At 37.1% G+C, this 19,227-nt stretch overlaps 1 protein-coding gene across 2 annotated transcripts; it reads right to left on the bottom strand.

The window, feature by feature from the left end:
- Nucleotides 1–514: 514 nt before the first annotated feature.
- ABCB7 (ATP binding cassette subfamily B member 7) lies at nt 515–18,829 on the bottom strand. 2 transcript variants are annotated; one of them, XM_045729025.2, is made up of 12 exons: nt 18,631–18,829; nt 14,859–15,065; nt 12,333–12,525; nt 11,378–11,646; nt 9,692–9,868; nt 9,273–9,447; nt 7,973–8,130; nt 6,587–6,750; nt 5,648–5,777; nt 5,263–5,406; nt 4,039–4,170; nt 515–2,698 (listed from the first exon to the last, which is right to left on the bottom strand). In XM_045729025.2, exons 1-12 carry the CDS (start codon nt 18,796–18,798, stop codon nt 2,492–2,494), a joined length of 2,124 nt encoding a protein of 707 aa, XP_045584981.1. In that variant the 5' UTR covers nt 18,799–18,829; the 3' UTR covers nt 515–2,491. The 2 variants fall into 2 exon arrangements, with proteins under 2 accessions (XP_045584981.1, XP_045584982.1); XM_045729026.2 differs by lacking the exon at nt 18,631–18,829 and adding an exon at nt 17,414–17,552.
- Between the last annotated feature and the right edge of the window lie 398 nt (nt 18,830–19,227).

Genomic DNA, 19,227 nt, shown 5'->3' with positions numbered 1-19,227 from the left:
TTTAGTTTTGTACCACAGATGGTGCTAAATAGTGTTCCAGGAGTATTTAATGCACACCTTCTAGGTCATTAGGGGCAACACCAAAATGGCTGGTAATTGAGCAAAATTTGGCTGTCTAGTACAGTACTGTATCTGCTAAAATGAGGGACCTCTTAGAAGAATGTCATAATTTTCGGGATCAGAAATTGTGCTCTTCTACTGTTTTTTGCATCATGTCTCCCAATAAAATCCTCAGTGAATCAGATTCCTTTGCCATCGCTTGTCTTGTTGCTCTTGTATTAGCAGTGAAAAAAAATATGCCAAGCCATGAAAACTTGTATAGCAATGAAATCTAGAAACATTTCAGTATTCTGTATATAGCTTTCTGGGTTTAATGCTTTCTTTTGAAAATTGCCTACTTCACTTGCTGTATTTTAACTAGGTGCATACCTGGAGTGGGTTATGGGAGTTCTAATCAACATACCCAGCCTGTGGACAGGCTTGACTTTATAACAGGAGAAAATAAAACCATTAATTAAAAAAAATGTTATATTTTGCACTATTCACAATATGTACAATACTTGCAAAACCCACCAAAGCTGTTAATAGTAAATGAAACAGCATATTACCACAAAAATCAACTTTGCTATATGTGAGTGTAATCATTTGCTCACGAGACAATTTTATACAGAAAATATACTTCAACTGCAAAATTGTTGTGCTTAGACACGCTGGCTGTCGAGTTGTTATTTATAGAGGTGTTCCTCTGGATGTTATACCTCGTAACCCTCCATACCCCCAAAGAACTAATGGGACTTCTTTCCTTCATCCATTTATTGAGACTAATTTTAATTCACTCAATCACTTTCCTAGTAAAGCTATCTTCAGACGTAAAGCTTTTGTTGCCAGCAAAAGTATTCAGTCTTTATTAAAACCCCTTCCACTACCCTTACAGTTATTATATTATTACTTTTATAGATTATTTCACACTGAAAATTAATATTGTGAGCCTTTGGGAAAAGGATCGAATAGTGAAGAATAGTGGATGTAATGTAACTATAAGGGTAGTGAATGGAAGCAGTCCCATTAGTTCCTTGGGGGTATGGAGGGTTACGAGGTATAGCATCCAGATGAACACCTCTATTAATAACACCCAGTTCCCAGAATAGCACGATTACAGAAAGGTCACATGACCATAATTCCGTAGAAGACTTTACCGCAGGGACATCAGCAGTAGGAATTAGAGGTGACGTGGTCAGGAGGTCAAGAAGGATAAGAGGACTGGACCCAGGATAGCCTCACTAGACATTGTGATGTAAATCTCACACTCAGACCTTGACAAAGCACTCGGGCGAGTGCAAAAGACTTGGTGTAAATTTCTTACATAAATTTCACAAGTGGGGGTTTTTATCCTATGTTATGTCTATAAGAAGGCATTACCATTACTTACTACTCGTAATGCCACCTTGCTTTCTTTAACTGGTGGAACAGGTGGCTAAAGCCTACCAAGAAATTAAAGTTTTATTTGTATATTTTTTTTGAGCTGGTCCCCACAGTTTATGCACTGATACCTTCCCCCAGATCCAATACCATCTCAGACTTTTTCATGACCTACAAGTGCCGGAATCCTGCCGTCCCCAGATTTTGAAACTGAGGGTGTCTGATAACAAACCAAGAACACCCAACTTAAAACACCCGAAGTCACAAAAACTCAAAAGCACTCGAGAAGTAATTATCCAAAAAATGCATCACACTGGGATGCCTTCAAACACTCGAGAAATTTTTGATCAAAACGATTACCAAACAAAATGCAACACTATCCCTAAAAAGAAAAAAATACACTCCACTGCTTATCCCTCCTGTCAATAGAGGGCAGTGCAAGTTAACCAGGCTCAAGCACCACCCAGTCCTTCACACTTCTCTGGTACCTTTGCCATCTAATTCTGTTCCATAGTTTGGTGATGGGTTTCATTGCTTTTTTTTCACCGGTTTTTCTGCATACTTTAATCAGTGTTTACATGATTGTTGTTGCATATACACATATACCAAGAGATCCATAAATCTCTAACTAAAGGGTTCTTCCTTCCACAATCATGTAAGTACTGAATGCTGCATGCCAATATCAACACCTCATATCACACATGCCACTTAACACAAACAAGACAAAATAAATAAATAGTTTTGATCAAAATAAAGGATGAGATACCCAATTTAATATAAATAGTAATATATAATCATACTGCAATTACCTATGTACACCTATAACCACAATTATCTGCCAGTTTCATCATAGGAAACTTATTTCAGTACAGTACTGAATTATGCAGTTAGCAGCCAAAGCAATAATGTAGAAGATGCCTGCAATATAATGGTAATGCAGCATTACATTACCATTACTGTAGTTGAAATCTGAAGATAATATATCTCACTATAGAAAACTAAAATAAATTTATATTTAATGGAATTATTCTATCAAATTCTGCTGCTAAGTTAAGACACCAGCCATAGGAACTCATTCTCTTTGCAAATTGTGCTGTGAATTCCACAGCTTTGTATAATACCCATCTTGAACAAGCAGGTGTTCATGTGTGCCCTGCTCTGCAACACGACCCTCGTCCAAAACAAGGATTTCGTCAGCATCAATTATGGTTGACAGACGGTGAGCTATACAAATAGATGTTCTTCCTTCTGTAGCATATCTCAAGGCACCCATTATACTCTGGAAGAAATTTGGTTTCAGTTGTTTTGAGTAAGAAAGGAGATCATGTACAGTTGACAAAGTGCAGGTAATTTTTTTTGTTTAGACTGGATGGATGTAGAGGTCGGACAAAGAGAGCATGGGAAATAATTATTCAATGTTCATGTAATTTTTAAATGGCAATCTCAATAAATGCAATACTTCTATATTTTCCTACAATAGGATTTGGTGCATTAACCCCCAACCTCTCAGGCAAAGCTGGGAAAACAATGTTGATGTAACAATGAATCAATATGATCATCCATTGATTAAATGTTAGTCGAGTATGTTTTGCCTCTTGGACAAGTGGAATACAGTGTAACTAGTGCAGCTGCATCACATGCACACTGTGGTTAAGTATTTATTGCACTTCCAGTCAACACACAATGATAATGTATACATTACTGTTCAAGTATCTCCATAATGGTCAGCTCTTCTAGTTTATTAGATATGTTGGGTGTCAGACTGCACCAATAAGAAAAAGTGGATACCTATTGCCATTGTCGTGCCATATTTTAATGTGTCAGTTCTTATCAACTTTACCTACAATGCTACAATGCTGTCCACATTTGTTTACAATTACTCCAACATGATATAATTATCTGAAACACTAGAATCAACAAGGGATCAACAATCAACAACAACTATTCACAAATGACACTATACACTCATCAAAACATTACCTTTCAAAATAGCACTGTTAACAAAAAATAAATGACCATGTCACATGAATTCAAGGGATCCATAGATAAGCCTTCCAATGCACAGGGAGATCACATTAACGCGATATATCGATGAGAAAATCAGTAGAATCCGTGATGAGGATTCAATCCTATGCTCAGGGTATTCCCCAAGCACACGCCATAAGACAACCAGGCCACAACATTGTCAAAAGGATTGCAACCTGGGATTCTTCTGAATCCACGAGGGTTCCTGAGACTTCCACAGAATCTGAACCAGTGTCTCAACCCCCCACCCCTTCCCTGATGCACTCTAGCTCTGTCATCCAGGAATTCTAACTCTAGCACTTTCTCTTTTAATGCACAATAATATATTAAGTATATCAACACAAAATATAACAAAACAATAGATATAAACTGGATAAGTTAGATTTAGGAATGACCTGGGGAAGGACTTCCTCTTTTTTTTCTTTTCTTTTCTCTTAGCCTTGCAAATTTTACACAGACTAGGTATGACACACTGAAAATGGTGAATTTTTTTTAGCTCTCAAAAAAACAATAATACTGTATATAATTGCCAAGAAAACCTATTTATATGTGGACCATTTTGCAATGCACTATATAAATACTTTTGTAATGTACCTGTTCAGTAATAGAATCAAGGGAGGAAGTCGCTTCATCAAAGATCAGTATAGGTGCATTTTTCAAAATCGCTCGTGCAATTGCTACCCTCTGCTTCTCTCCACCAGACAACTTCAGGCCCCGCTCGCCCACCTGTCATAACAGTTGTACATTGAAATCTAATAATATTGCAGAAAAGATATACAGATGTACTTTAAATTGATGTGTTTATGCTGATCACCTTTTAAACCATGTCCTTGAACCAGGACACGGTTTAAAAGCCTTTTAAACCAACTGGTCTTGTTTCGAGCCTAGTTACTGTTGAAAAAGTGTTGAGTGTAATAAAATGGCACTTTCTTTGCTGTCTCAGTTGCATCCTGGAGCTTATTGCATTGGTATTGCAGGGGCCCCCTCCACGTATATCAGGCTCCCGAGACTTGTGCAGCCTACTAGGTACAAAGATCATAAAAACAGTCCCAGCATGGAACATAAATGTCCAAAGGAAAATAAACTACTGTACTTCACTTTGAGAAGCAGAAGCAAAGGTCTGCTCAGGAGTGATATGAACAAGGCAATATCAGACTTGTGAGTAATGAGGGTGGCTGGTGGGGACCAATGGTGGCCTAGGCTGATACCTAGTGATGCTTTGGGGAGGGGAGGGGGGGGGGAGAGTTAGAGCAAAGATTGCTTACCTATTACAAACTACTGTTTGTCTTGTGTTATTTCATTTACTCCCAAGAGCTGTGTAATATTTTCCTTGCCTGTGACTTTTTGCATGGTCTTTTCTAGTTGTGAGTTGATCTTTTATTCCCACGCTTTCCTTGGTTCTTTGAAGGAACTAAATTGTGATCCTAACTCCCAAGAAGGTCATGCAAGTCTAAGGAGCCTGTTATCAACAGAAGCCTTACAATACCATTGCCCCAAGCTCCAGGAAGCCAGCAGAGAAAGAGAGTTAAATGTATAAACAATGAAACCATAAGCCAATGAAAAACTAACTAAAAATAATACAACATTAACTGGTTATAGTTCATCACATTAAGTGATCAAAGGAGGTTACCCCAGCTTCTTACCCTAGTTCTAATGATACAAAAGTTATGATAAAGCATCTGCTTTACCTTGGTCACTTAACCTGGTCACATTCAAACAAAGAGGACCTTATTATACACAAAAATAATTAAAAATTAATAATTACTCTATGTATCTATGGTGAGAGGTTATCCTCTATGGTGAGCGAGCACTCCTTACCTGAGTATTATATCCCTTGCTCCAGCTGATAATGGAATCATGGAGCTCGGCTATCTTTGCAACCTTCTCCACTTCGCTGCTATCCTTAGAGAGGTCACCATAGTGCAGGTTGTATGCTATGGTGTCATGGAATAACACACAGTCCTGCAGTTTAGACCAAACATGATAAACTTTATAATTTTGTGGTTATACACAATTCAAAAAACCTTAATATATATAATATTGCAGCAATTTTAAAACTTGTTGTTTAAAGATGTGACAAATCACAAAAGAAAATGTGGCTGTTGAAACCAGTAAGACCTATAACTAAATTATTCTGTGATAGGTAATCAAGATTTGAAAGATATAAAAGGATATTATGGTCCAAATTAACCCATTCACTTACCTGAGGGACTACAGCAATGACCCTTCTTAAACTATCCATGGTTACAGCAGCAATATCTTGATTGTTGATTGTAATGCTACCACTGTTGGGTTCATAGAAGCGATACAAGAGACGCACAATTGTGGATTTCCTTGAAGGTGATAAAAAATTTAAGATTTTATTGAAAAAATCAGGAAATTTGCACCCAAATATTTTCATTGTTTACAACACAAACTATAAGAGAAACTTAATTTCATATAAAATTTATAGCAAGAAAAGTGGGGAATATGGAACTACAAATAAAGTACTGTATAGGCAAAGTAAACTAGTAGTATGAAGGTGGATTTAATACTTATTTTGTCAGTAATGCTCTACCATTAGCGGTTGTTGTTTTCTACACTGACAATACTTTAATTCTACTTCCTTTATATGGCAGTATCTGTGGTGGTGGTGATGAGCATTTCCTCAACCCTTACAGTCCTTTAAATGAATGCTGTTTTCTCCCTACACAAAACATAGATATTTTTTCAGGAAGCTTCCCAGACCTAATAATATGATGATATAGCCAAGCTTGAAGAATTGCAAGAGGTCTCCGAGACCCATGCTGACCTACCAGGGGCCAGGATCTGGCTCTTTCTATGAGGCAAGGAAGCTTGGGGATCAGAGATCTACCCAAAACCAAGAAAAACCCACCATAAATGTTAGGCAAAACAAAAACTACTGTTTGAAAGAAATTAATTCTGAGGAAAATAAAGAAAACAATCAATGAAGCAGATTGGGTTGGCTTATTTCTTATTTGATATTGTGACTTATTCTCTGCAAACAATAACTTAAAAATGGGAAGTACATTTGCCTTCCATCAAAATTAACCTGTAGCTGCACTTTCATGAACGAGGCAAACTTACAATGTAATGACACAACAATTTAAATTAATTAGAATGTCAAAATGGTATTTCTCACCCTGATCCTGAGCCTCCAACAATAGCGATCTTCTTGCCAGCAGGAACAGTGAAACTCAGGTTATTTAAGATAAGATTCTCTGGTGTGTATGCAAAGCTTACATTTTTAAAAGTTATTGTTGCCTCTTCCTGAGAAATTCTCAGTGGAACTGCAGATTGGGCATCCTGTTGGAAAATACATGGAATAAATAAAGTAAAGAAGTCAAGTTTTGTCATGTATTCCTTTATAAACAGACCAAAAGATAATAAAACAAACCAAGCTAAGATATAATCGATCACATAAGAGCCAAAGAAAGGCATCCCTGTGCAGATGGCCATCAGGGGCAAGGCAATCACATACAGTGGTTTAGTAAGCACAGTGTTGGGAGGGTGAAAGGGTTGCTATGATATACCGGATTAGGGTGTAACTCTTGGGTAGCATACAAGGCAACGATGACAAGAGAGAAAAGTGAGAGTGGGATGCTGTACGGGTCATTATAACCCATTTTGACCCTAATATACTGGTATGTTATCAAAGAAATATGACTACTGTATTTCTATATTAATAGGACTATATTTTATTTGTACTGTATATATATATAGATATATATAACAACAAATGTGACACTAGTAACAAAACAATGTCTGCAACATATGCAAAACTGATAAATGTTTGAATAGCTATCATAAGCCTAGAGAAAAAAAGAGGCTTTCAGAACACTATGATATGTAAAAAGGCTTATGCCAGATTTGAGGGAAGTCAGCTACAATGAAAGGCTGAAAGAACATAAACCTTATAACATTGGAGAAAAAACAAAATAAGGAAAATATGATTATGTAACTCAACTCCACAGGGAGTTGAGTTAGAGAACAAAGAAATCATGTTGAAAATTATATATGATACAATTAGAAGCCAAAGGTAGAAGCTAAACACAGATGTATCAGAGATGTTAGGAAGAACTTTTTTTAGTTAAAGACTCCCAAACAAATGGACTGGGCTACAAGAAGTGAACTGAAGCAACAAATACAAAAGAAAATATGATAAATAACAAGAGGACCCATTTCTCAGAGAAGAATTGACTGCTTTCTGGGCTTCTTTCGATACTTTTCTAGTCCTAGTATTGGGTTCATCTCTGATTCCCATGTGATCCTCACCCTATAGAGGAACAGGGAGAATTTACAAGGGCACCTTTTCTCAGGTGGGTTGAGCATCTCACTGGTGTGTGACATGACTAGTTTCCCCGGTTCTTGTCATTGTGAAAGCTGAGGGAAGCTACAGAGAGGACTAGTTGTGGCAAAATATTTTGGAGACATTATTGGCTACCACACTATAAATTGAAAGAGCATTTTCAGATCTGACAATTTAAAAACGTAACTAGAAAGCAATTTGTTACAGAAGCTTACTCACCATAATAGCAGCAGGCTGTTTCATCAATGTAAACATGGTTTGCATGTCAATGAGAGCCTGGCGGACCTCACGGTAAACTGACCCCAGGAAATTTAGAGGCAAGGACAGTTGGAACAAAAGCCCATTAACCATGACAAGGTCACCAACCGTTAAATTACCTGCAATGTATAAACATAATACTGTAAAGTAGAATACAGTACAGTACTATAATTCTAAACAAATCATAATATTCCAAGATATGATCATCATTAGTTTGCTTACTATATGCTCAAAATGTAAAGAATGGCACACTAATATGATGACAACAGTTTCAGCCATAATACAGTGTATCAGCCTATATAGCTGATTTCTTGCTCCCTCTGGAAATTCTCTATACTGCACTACAGGATGTGACCTCATGCAAGACCTCTCTCAGGCATTTTAATAACACAAAAATACAAAATAAACTATGAAGCATACATCAAATACATAAATGGCAATTCATAAATGCAACAGACAATTCCTGTACTTAACAAGAGTACTAATATGATGATAGTGCTTCTTCAACAACTGGGAAGCTATGCAAAATAGCTATTTATATCATTATTTTAATGTTACTAATCAGTAGTAATCAATGCTGGGGAGATCATTAACCTATGTTAAATGATTATTATAATGCTTACTTAAGTGTTATTAATTGACCATGTCACTGCAATTCCCAAGACCATAAAGACTTTATAGTCCTAAACTTTAAAACAATTCTCTATGATCATTTATGAGTTTTTGTGACAATTTTATATTTGTTAATGTTTTCCTCCGCTGTGGGTTAGTCTCTCATCCTACATGCTTCGCTCATTATCTGAAGGGCTCAAATTATGATATACTGTACTGAGACAGTCTCACAAACCTGCTGTGCTAGATCTGGCACTGCAATACCAGTACTGTATTCTGGTATTTATAGGGAACGTCTTAGGAACCCACTTCAAAAGAAAATAAACAAAACCAATTCCTTTGGGAGATTATGCATATTGGTTGTATTAATGATATTCTTTGTCTGGGAACACTTATGGCCTAGTATCAATTTACTTGACCATACTGCCCATTAGAGAAAGAAGACTCAAGCCAATGCTGTATTTTAATTACAAAAAGACACACTTGAGTGTCTTTCACAAACAACAATCTGTGCATTTCTCAATTTCTGCACCCTGACCATATAGTACCAGTGCCCAAGCACTGGGGAGGCTACTGAGAGGGCCATTAGAAAAAAGTTAGGGACCCCCCCTGATCTATAATTTTTTGTGCTACTTCCTTAGTTGATTACCTGCAATAATTTCCTTGGTTGCAAGGACCATCATGGCTGACAGTGCAACACTGAATATTGCATTCTGACCCCAATTTAACAAGGCCAAGGATGTTGCAGTTTTCAAGGAGGCTCGCTCATACTTCTTCAGGTACTTATCATATTGGTCAGCCTCGTAGTTCTCATTGCCAAAGTACTGAAAGAGACATCACCATTACCAAATATGCTCATGCAAATCCGAGTTAAACAATCTGATTTGCAAAATAACAAATAAAACTGAGAACTTTTTTGAACCTATGTATAATATTTGTTACTTATTAGGCTAATGACATAATACAATTAGCACAACCTTCATTCAGTCTCCACTTTAACCTCTTTTATCGCTCTAATCTCACACTGGATGATCCATGTCTGAATCAACGTACTTGTGTTCAACCCACCTTAACAGTCTCATAGTTGATTAGTGAGTCTATGGCTCTGTTCCCAGCTTCATTCTCAGCTTTATTCATCTGTACACGAAAATGTGTGCGCCACTGTGTGATGCTCAAGGTAAATGCCGCATATGCTGCAATTGACATTACTGTTACAGCAGCAAACTCCCAACCACATTTATAGGCCTGAAAAGCAAACAATAAGAATTTTATTTTTATAATAAATTGGCATATAAATACAGTTTATGATTCATTTTATTCTAATCAACAAATAAGGATAAATACAGTACTGTATATATTTTTTTTTTTCGTGAGAAAAATCAGTCCCACCACATTTAGGTGTAGAGCAGGTAAGGTTAGTCTATAGGTAACTTATTTTACCGCAGCATTTGCACAACTAAAATAATGTTAGCTAAGGATCTTTGACAATCAATAAGCTACTTGCAGTGCACAATTTACTAAGCATCACATTTCCCGTAACTGTGAAATCATTAACTTTTGGGTTCTTTTTCATTCATTGTCCCATTATCAACCTTCCTAGGATGGGAAGGCATTAATAGGATGTTTCTGAAGGATACAGAATGTTTCTTGTTAATGCAATACAGTGGTCATTACTCTTTTCAAATTCCCATTGTTAGTAAGTCCATCTACTCATGTTCACTACATATTTGTCACCCACACGACCTCTCTTCTGCACATGCTTCCCGATTATTTTCAGGTTGTAAGACAATTAGTCTCTGTGAGCAGAAAGAATACTATAATATGCCTGGTGATCCAACAGCATATTATAGTATTAGTGATCTATAGCAATGGAAATTTGTGATGGGCACCAACTCAGTGGCCATATACCCCAGAAATTAACAAAAATCTAGGACCACATCCAGACACCAAAAAGGCACCAACTAAGCTGGATCATGGGATCGCTGCATCAATACTCAAAGTTAAAAGATTTATACATGTACATGTGCCGGACCAACCGGGCTGTGGTGGGTATGTGGGCCTGTGGGCCGCTCCAAGCAACAGCCTGGTGGACCAAACTCTCACAAGTCAAGCCTGGTCTCGGGCCGGGCTTGGGGAACAGAAGAACTCTCAGAACCCCATCAACCAGGTATCATGTACATTTATACATGTATGTCCCCAGTGTAAATTGTTTATCATTTAAAAAATAAAGCCATTAATCTAATTTTAGGAACTTAATATGATTTTGTTTCAAACACACTGCCAAAGACCAAATAATTTATAGCAGATTTTGAACATAAAGAACACAAATATTTTTGGCATTTTTTAAATATACTGTATTCGTATATGTAAAACATTGCAAAACTTAGCAAAAGCTAATTTTATATTAAATTCAACTGAATGTTTTTTATCTAGAAGCTAGAGTGTTGCGGAGCTAAAGGAAAGTTGAGGATCATTTAAAACTAGCAAATTAAACTCATTGTACATGAGCTATAAAACAAATCACATGAATCATTATTCATATTATAAACTTAAAGTAATATGAAACAAGAGATTCTTCCCTATATAGAATAGCTGCAAATAATCTCTACATTCTTTGAAACAAAAACCAATAGGAGGATTTGAACTAACCATTCCAAATATTCTTGTTAGTTTGATCATTATATGCATGCATATATATGCACATATTACAAAATGTATGTATACAATAGATTGGTAGGCAAAAATTACACTTACCAATATCCCTGATACAAGGCTCACTTCAAATATTGTGGGAACAACATTGAACACGAGCGCCGACATCACAAAATTGATTCCTCGACTGCCTCGGTCAATAGCCTTGGACAGTGCCCCAGTCTGCCTGTTCAGATGAAAATTCAGGTCAAGACTATGGAGATGCAGAAATACATTCCTTGCAATTTTCCGGATGGAATCCTGTGCAACTTTAGCAAACACAGCATTGCGAAGCTCGTTGAAACCAGCAGCTCCTGTACGGGCAATTCCATCTGTTGATGTACTACGTAGTCAATTAGACAGTTTTACTTATAAAATATGGCAGTATTACCATATCGAATTACAAAGAATTATTAATTTTGTATTGCAAAGCCTTCCTTTACATAAGAATTCTAACTGAAGACCATGATTAAGTTCCTTCTGACCTATTTTACCAATAAGAAAGCTGATTATAAAATACAGGGTTCATTTCAATATAAATGGTTACATTTACAATTATGTAGTAATGCATATTGTGTACTAGTTTAATCTTAGTAGAAAACACCTACACACACACACACATACCAAAACTTGACTGAAATGAAATGAAACCAAATATCAGCAGTGGCTTGCAAGCTGATCTTATTGAGTTATGCTCTCATTGCGGTAATTGAGTTACTCTCACTGAGAGCAACTCACTGAGTTATGCTCTCCACTGAGTTCCCTACCCCCCACCCACTTTTTTAAAGCATTGAATAATTTGCAAGATTATAGAGTTTAAAGATATTCAGAGCATGTTATACTAACAGTGATCTGAGTAGGTTCAGTGCCAAGGCTTAGCAGTTACCAAAGGAGCCTTGCTCAGAAAATACTGATGCACACAAAACGAGAAAAATTTGATTAGCTAGCAATTTTCATCTAGAAAACATAATTTCAAGTCTTTCAAGAAATATATGATAATTAAAACCATGACACTCACATCCAATCATAAGAGATATAGCAGTTGTGGCCACAGTTGATGATGGGTCTGTCATGGCCAGCACATCTCCAGTGTACTCATTCAAATAATTAATGGCATCCTTAAATATGAAAGGTACCTGTACGTTGACCAGCTTAGCTGTAACCAAAAGTCCAAGAGCAGTCATCACACGTGCTTTAACTGCTGGGCTTTCCTGAAACATGGAATTTCAAATCTATTTACTGTATAATGAAGAGTGGAGGATACTGTAAACAAAAGAATACATAGGAGGCACAGAAATGTAGAGAGAATGACATAAAGAGAAGGCACATATCTGTTAAAATGGGCCTTCAGTCATCCTGTCATATCTCAGGATGACTGAAGGATGGTACATAACAAGAAAGTGGCTATTGATGGTGCTCAGTATGTAAGCCTTCAATTTGATATGCAGCTAATGTAATGAGAATTCAGACAAGAAAATAATTACATTTAGCTTCTTGTTGATTATGTTGACAGTTTGGAGAGAAATAAGATTTACATTTTTTTTAAGAAAACACAGCAAAACACTGCTATCAAATTCAAGTGTTGAATGTAATGAAGCACCCTTTGTGCTTCATTACATTCTGAAGGCCTCTGAAACCCACCCAAACCAACCTGGACCCAAAACCAGAAGCTGGCTCTATGAGATGAGGGGGAACTTGGGAATTAGAGATTAACCCAAAACTAAGAAAAAACTAAATACTGAAAGTATAATCATATAAAAACAAACAACTGCTTAAAAGGAAAAGTAACCCTGATGAAAACAAGGTAAGCAATCATTGCTACAGAAAAACACCCTCTGTCATTCACCTTACCCCTACCAGATAGTAGCCTATCTAAGTCACCCAAGGTCTCTGACAGACAACCACCTTATTTGCGAGCCACCCGAGCAGAACGCCACTCCATCCCCAACTCTTATAGAAAAGAACTAGACAGAAGTCCAGTGCTGAAAACAGCATATTCCCAAGGGTAAAAATATTCCAGAACTCAACAGGCAAAGTGACAGTGGTAGCTAGAGTGATCATCATCATGTAAAAATGCCAAATCTCAGCCTGAAAAATTACACACAGCACCATCGGGCATAGAGGTGGGAGATCCATAAAGCATTTTCATTTAATACAGCTTATTTCTTGCCAACCATTTATACAAACCTTAAATTAAGAGGCTAACCTTTGCATTGTTATACTAATACATCCTTATACAGTAAGAGTTTAGTAATCTGAATTTCCAGTAACCCCACTTTGAGAAACGGGCATGAATTTGCATTCATCACTTTCAAGTACGACGTGAGCATCTGGAGAAACATCAGAAATAACTGAATAATCGGTGATACAAAAAAATAGCAAATTTATTTATTTTTGGCCATATGTATGTACATAGCCATAACAGCCAAGTCAAATATATGGACCTGACAAAGCCCTTCCCTGGGTGTGAGTGTCAAGGATACTGGCAGCCTGGATCATCTGCAGACAAGCAGGGTGGCCATGCACAGAAGAAGAATCATAGCTGAACAAACACTGGCCCAGAACTTGAACCACTCGACAAAGTAAGGCAGATGCAGCCACAGACAAGAACAAATGCTGACTTGCCCCAAGCACATCCTTGGGAATATGTAACACAAGGCTCAACCTCACATGGGGAAGAGCCAGGTATGATTACCTTGTAATGATTTCGGGGCTCAACGTCCCTGCGGCCCAGTCCTCGACCAGGCCTCCTTGTCACACAAGCTAACTATCACTCCCAATTAACAAGTCTCGCAAAGAGAAACAAACTCACTAGAGAGGAGTCAACTTGTAGAGGAGGAAACCTGAACCCCTCAGAGCTGTTAACTCTGGTGGGGCAAGGGAGATGCACGCTGGCAACTACGGAAGATAACACTGACACACAGTCAAGGTAAAATGTTAATAACTATAAGGCACATATAATTCTCACAAAATGCAACCATAAAGCAGGAAATAGAATTAAAATTGCCAGCCCCACTTATCTGAAAACATGAAGCTAACTGTAGGCCCAGCAGAGGTGCAACCTTGACTGCACCCAGCAAGTGAATGAGGTGACCTGAACTGACATAGTAGTCAGCTGCAATATGTTTACCCCATATTAAAGATTGGTTACCTTATTTTTACCAGGGTTACTAATTTCTTTTCAAGCAGTTGTTTCAATGTGGTTAAACTTTCTAGGGGATTTTTTCTTTACTATGGGTTGATCTCTTATCTTCAAGTTCATTTTACTTGGGAGAAAGTCAGATTCTGGGCCTCATAGGCTTGGTGTGATCCCCTAAGACTTGGCAACCCTAGTGATATAACTCTAGGGGAGTTAACACAAATATAAGGGGACCCTCTCAGAAATTATAGAGAATAATTAGAGAACCTAAAAAAACTGGCCAATCTGATTATTACTTTCTTCATAATAAATACTGATAAATTATCCTCATGTCCTCATTATGTTAACAATTAGACAGGACATTGGGTGTCTGCTATAGGTATACTGTACAGGTACAGTACTTACTTTTGGCCAGACATGTGATGCCAGAGCCCCCAGCATCTCCCGCCCCGTCACTTCCTTTGCAGCAACCCCAACATAGTCTCTTGTGAGAGCACTGGCTCCTGGGTGAAAACAGTTGCGCACACCAAGTCCCTGGTGCATCTGCCATGCTTGAAACTTTCCTCTCAGAGGCCCTGGTGTTGAAGACCATCCTGATGTGCTTAATCCTACCTGAAGACAATGTTTCATATATTAATCCCTAACAATTTTAACTTCATATTAAGTGAAGGTACAGGATATTGATTTAAAGACATTTTAACACATTCAGATTTATTTTGTTCGTCAATCTTCTAATTATAAAGTAATAACTCATACTATAATCTTATCAATTATTCAAAGTGCTCTCTTCATCATTTAAGAGCTTACCTGCATAGGGCAACTGTATTGCCTTATGCATTTACTATTGTAATTAAAAAATAATGAGAATGTTAAGACATAAGTTCAATTACTAGATCTAGCAAATGAGAAAACAGTACAAGCTGTATGTAGGGTGTTGGGTCACAGGAAATGCCATGTGACCAACAGTGTTTATGAATTACAAGTTGGGGAAAGTGGGGGAGGGTGTCCTAGTTGCAGTATAGGTTACCACTTTCTCCTGGCTAGCAGGCAATCACTTCTTTTTCTGTGGAGAAGGGATAACTGTACAATCATAGATTTTTGAGTGGAAAGATGCCTCACCCATCTTCAATGTAGTGTTGACAAATGTTGTTTGTTCCTTGCCTGCCAGGTCATGAGGATAAATACTCCTTGATGTCATATAATTTAGTATTGTTTGTAGCCTGCCATTTATCTTTAAAATTTTCACAATAAGTATTATTAATTATTGAGTGAAAACCTGAAAGTGGGATGGATATTCCTGCGTGGGTCTTAAGCCTCTGGCTGGCCCACTAAATTTTATGATACATGCAGTATTTGAATGGCATTTTTGCCCGACATATCACCTATTCTACCTTTTTATAGCTGCTAGACATACAATTTTCATTACAATGGATTAGAAGGGTTAAAAGTTTTAATAACCAATAGAGAACATTGAGTCAATAATAAGAGAGGAGTGTTGACTCAGTTTCCCCAAGACATATAAAATTGAAAAAAAATCTAGTATAAAAATAGTTGTCAGTGAAAGTTGGCTGTAGACAAAAACTGTACTGCATACTGTATTATTAAATAACTAAGAAACCTATTTCACCAGAAGATTTAGATTCATCTGTAATAACAGCAGTAAATTGTGAGTTGATTAAAATATTCAATACAAGGCTGTTATAATATACACCCCCTTATCATACCCTTTGCTCAAAAACTACAATCATTCATCTTCTATCATCTTTATGTTTTCTAAAAGCATGCAACATTCTCTCAATAAATCCTTACCAACACCAAATGCTTCTGAACATTCCTGTAAATTTTCTGCTTTGAGTAGGCACATTTGCAACTGGAGAGCCTTCTGCTCAATGACATGAGCCAGGCACTTTGCCACCAGCTTCCTATGACTAACTCCATCAAGGTCCTCATATACCACCTGCCACTGACTGAGCTCCTCAGGTGTCATCAAACAGATGGTCATTGCAACCTTTAAGTTCCATGATGGACCATCCATGCTTATACCAAGGTTTTTATTAATATGATGAGCGAGTATTATTTTGTTTTTTTCACACAGTGAAGCTTTTCGCATATGATTATTTATGATACATGTTACTGAGGATATAATTTCATTCAATTCCACAGGAATATAAGTGTGAGGATTTTCTGGGATAATAAACCCATATTCCACATAGAGTTTAATATTATCATGAGGGCCATAATTAATAAAGACCTGTTCATAAGGGCCAAAAGGCACCTGGGTGACAATCTCATAGCAATCATTACTTTCATTCATGCCAGTTGTTACTTGTGCACTACTCGAGTGATTCAAAAGATCAAGGAATGGTGCCAAAGCATATACATCCTCATCAGAAATAAAAGGAGTTGGATGTTTCTCTTTCAGATAAACTGCACGAGTGTTGACAGTAAACCATCCCCATTTAACATCACCAACACACAAATTTGAAAATCTTTGTTTGTACTTTGAGTTCTTTAAAAGTATTTTCTGTAAACTAGCAAAACACTGGTCAACATCTTCCACTTGCTCATAAATACGAGATTTTAAAAACTCTGGAAAAGTGCCAATTTCCTCAACTGAGCAATAAGCTGGAACAGTATACGTTTTAGGAAGACTGTCTAAATATGGCTTCCACTCTGAGATATCTCCTAAATACATGTGGTACAAAAGGAAAATTGTCAGAATTTCCATGGCTCTAAATTTTTGTGGAACTTTAATAAATCTTTGGAAGTCAGCATCCTCTAAAACTCTACAACATGTTACAAGTGCTTGTTTGGGGATGCTGACCAAAACATCTCCTGCATTAACACCAACAGTGGTCATTAGTCCTCGACCAATATTAGGAAAAAATGCCGGCCTCAACCTTGAACCAGAAGGAAGTGCGAATCCTTTACTTCTCAGCCATTGGTTAAGCTTTACTAACACAGGATTGCCATCAACAGCATAGGAGTAGATGCCTTGTTTTCTGATTCTGCGCTTCTTGTTCCTCCTGCGCCATGTCCTCCCATACTGGCTGGTGGATGAACTCTTTGACTCACTTGAATTAATCAGGGTTATTTCAGTCTTCTCTATGAAATTATCCATGATTCACCTGCACCAATATCTGTAAGGAATGGCTCTTCTTACATCTACGTTGCTCACTCTTAACAAGTAACATTTTATTTGAATTATTGTGCAATAAAATCTACAATAAAGATCAATTTTCAAACTTTTTCATTGATAAAGTAATGGTTAAGGCACCATTGGTTATTTACAGGTAAAATAGTTTTTCTGAAAAAAAGGAAGAGGAAAACAACAGCAGCATGTCAGCCAGCCTCACTCTGCTAAGCCTAACTAAACTTAGTTGAACTAAACTTAACCTATTAAAGAGTGCACCAGATGCCAGAAATAGAGACGTTAAGAATGTGGAGCAGTAGATCAATCATGTTTTAATGTCTATGGATTACAGTCAAATCACACACAGCCATTTAAACAAAACATAATTTTCCAATTGTCAAAACTGTGTTTATTTTTAGGTTAGGGTGTATTAGCTTGGGTTAGTCTGTAAGGTTAGGTTCGGTTTAGTTACATAGAGATTGGGGAGTTAGATAGGTTTCAAAAGTAGTCTTGGGTATGTGACTTGCAGCTTGGGCTACAGGGTCACTTCATATACAAGTTATATGTATAATACAACACTATTTGCCAAGATATTTTAAAATGTATTATGCCTAACTCCGCATGATCTAAGAATATAATTTTGACATTTAGAAAACAAGTTAAGAGCAAAATAGCTGTGCACTGTACGATTTGACATTGCAAGAGAATGTACCATTTACCAATATAAAGTACAAAAATAATATCCTACGGTATCATACTTTCATTTAATATTCACATCCTAAAATAGTCAAGATTCACCACTCCAATAACCACAAAACCTGTTGTGAATTTCTGCAACTATCAATTGGATTGGATTTTGTTGCCTTATCAGTTCAGAGGACAAGTCTTCCTATTACATTAAAGTTGTAACAACTTCCTTAAAGTTGTCGTGAATTTCTGCAACTATCAAGTGGATTGGATTTTGTTGCCTTATCAGTTCAGAGGACAAGTCTTCCTATTACATCACAGCTGCTAATGACACTGCAAACCATCATCAGATCTCACCTTGCTGTACACCCTGCGGCTTGATGGAAAAGTTTTCAGTTGTGTGTTGTTCCTATGATGCTTATGTAGTTGACGGGAGAAAGTGTAAGCAAGGAGAGGGAAGGCGTGAGGAGAGAAGGCGAGTTGAGAGCAGGAGCGGCGCCCCAGCATCATCAGCTGGCCAGCCATATTTGGCGGAAGAATACACTCTACTGTTTACCTCTGACGTCAGCGCGGGAGGTTTGAGTCTGAAACATTATCACACATCATTTGTCTCTTTAAATCATCAAACGCATCATCATTACTCTGTACTATTTTGTTGTTATACTTTGTAAATCGCTGGATGTCTTATGTAAACCAGGCTATGTAAATAGGTGAAGCGTATCTAATTAATTTTCGAATAAGTTTAATACAATGAAAAATACATCTCAATACATGTACTGCAACTTGCTGATATTAAATACAATCAAGCATTGCGACGAGTAGTATATTTTGAGAAAATATTTAGAGATAACTGTAAATCTATTTTTGGAAAAAAGTACACACGTGTTGTCAGAATTTGAAGTTATAACATGTTATAAGTCTTCAATCGTGTCCAGAACACTTTCGAGAAGAATT

The sequence above is a fragment of the Procambarus clarkii genome, chromosome 87 (assembly GCF_040958095.1).
Source record: "Procambarus clarkii isolate CNS0578487 chromosome 87, FALCON_Pclarkii_2.0, whole genome shotgun sequence".
NCBI lineage: Eukaryota > Metazoa > Arthropoda > Malacostraca > Decapoda > Cambaridae > Procambarus > Procambarus clarkii.
The sequence above is the reverse complement of the archived record's forward strand: the minus strand, read 5'-3'. Positions and strand labels throughout refer to the sequence as shown.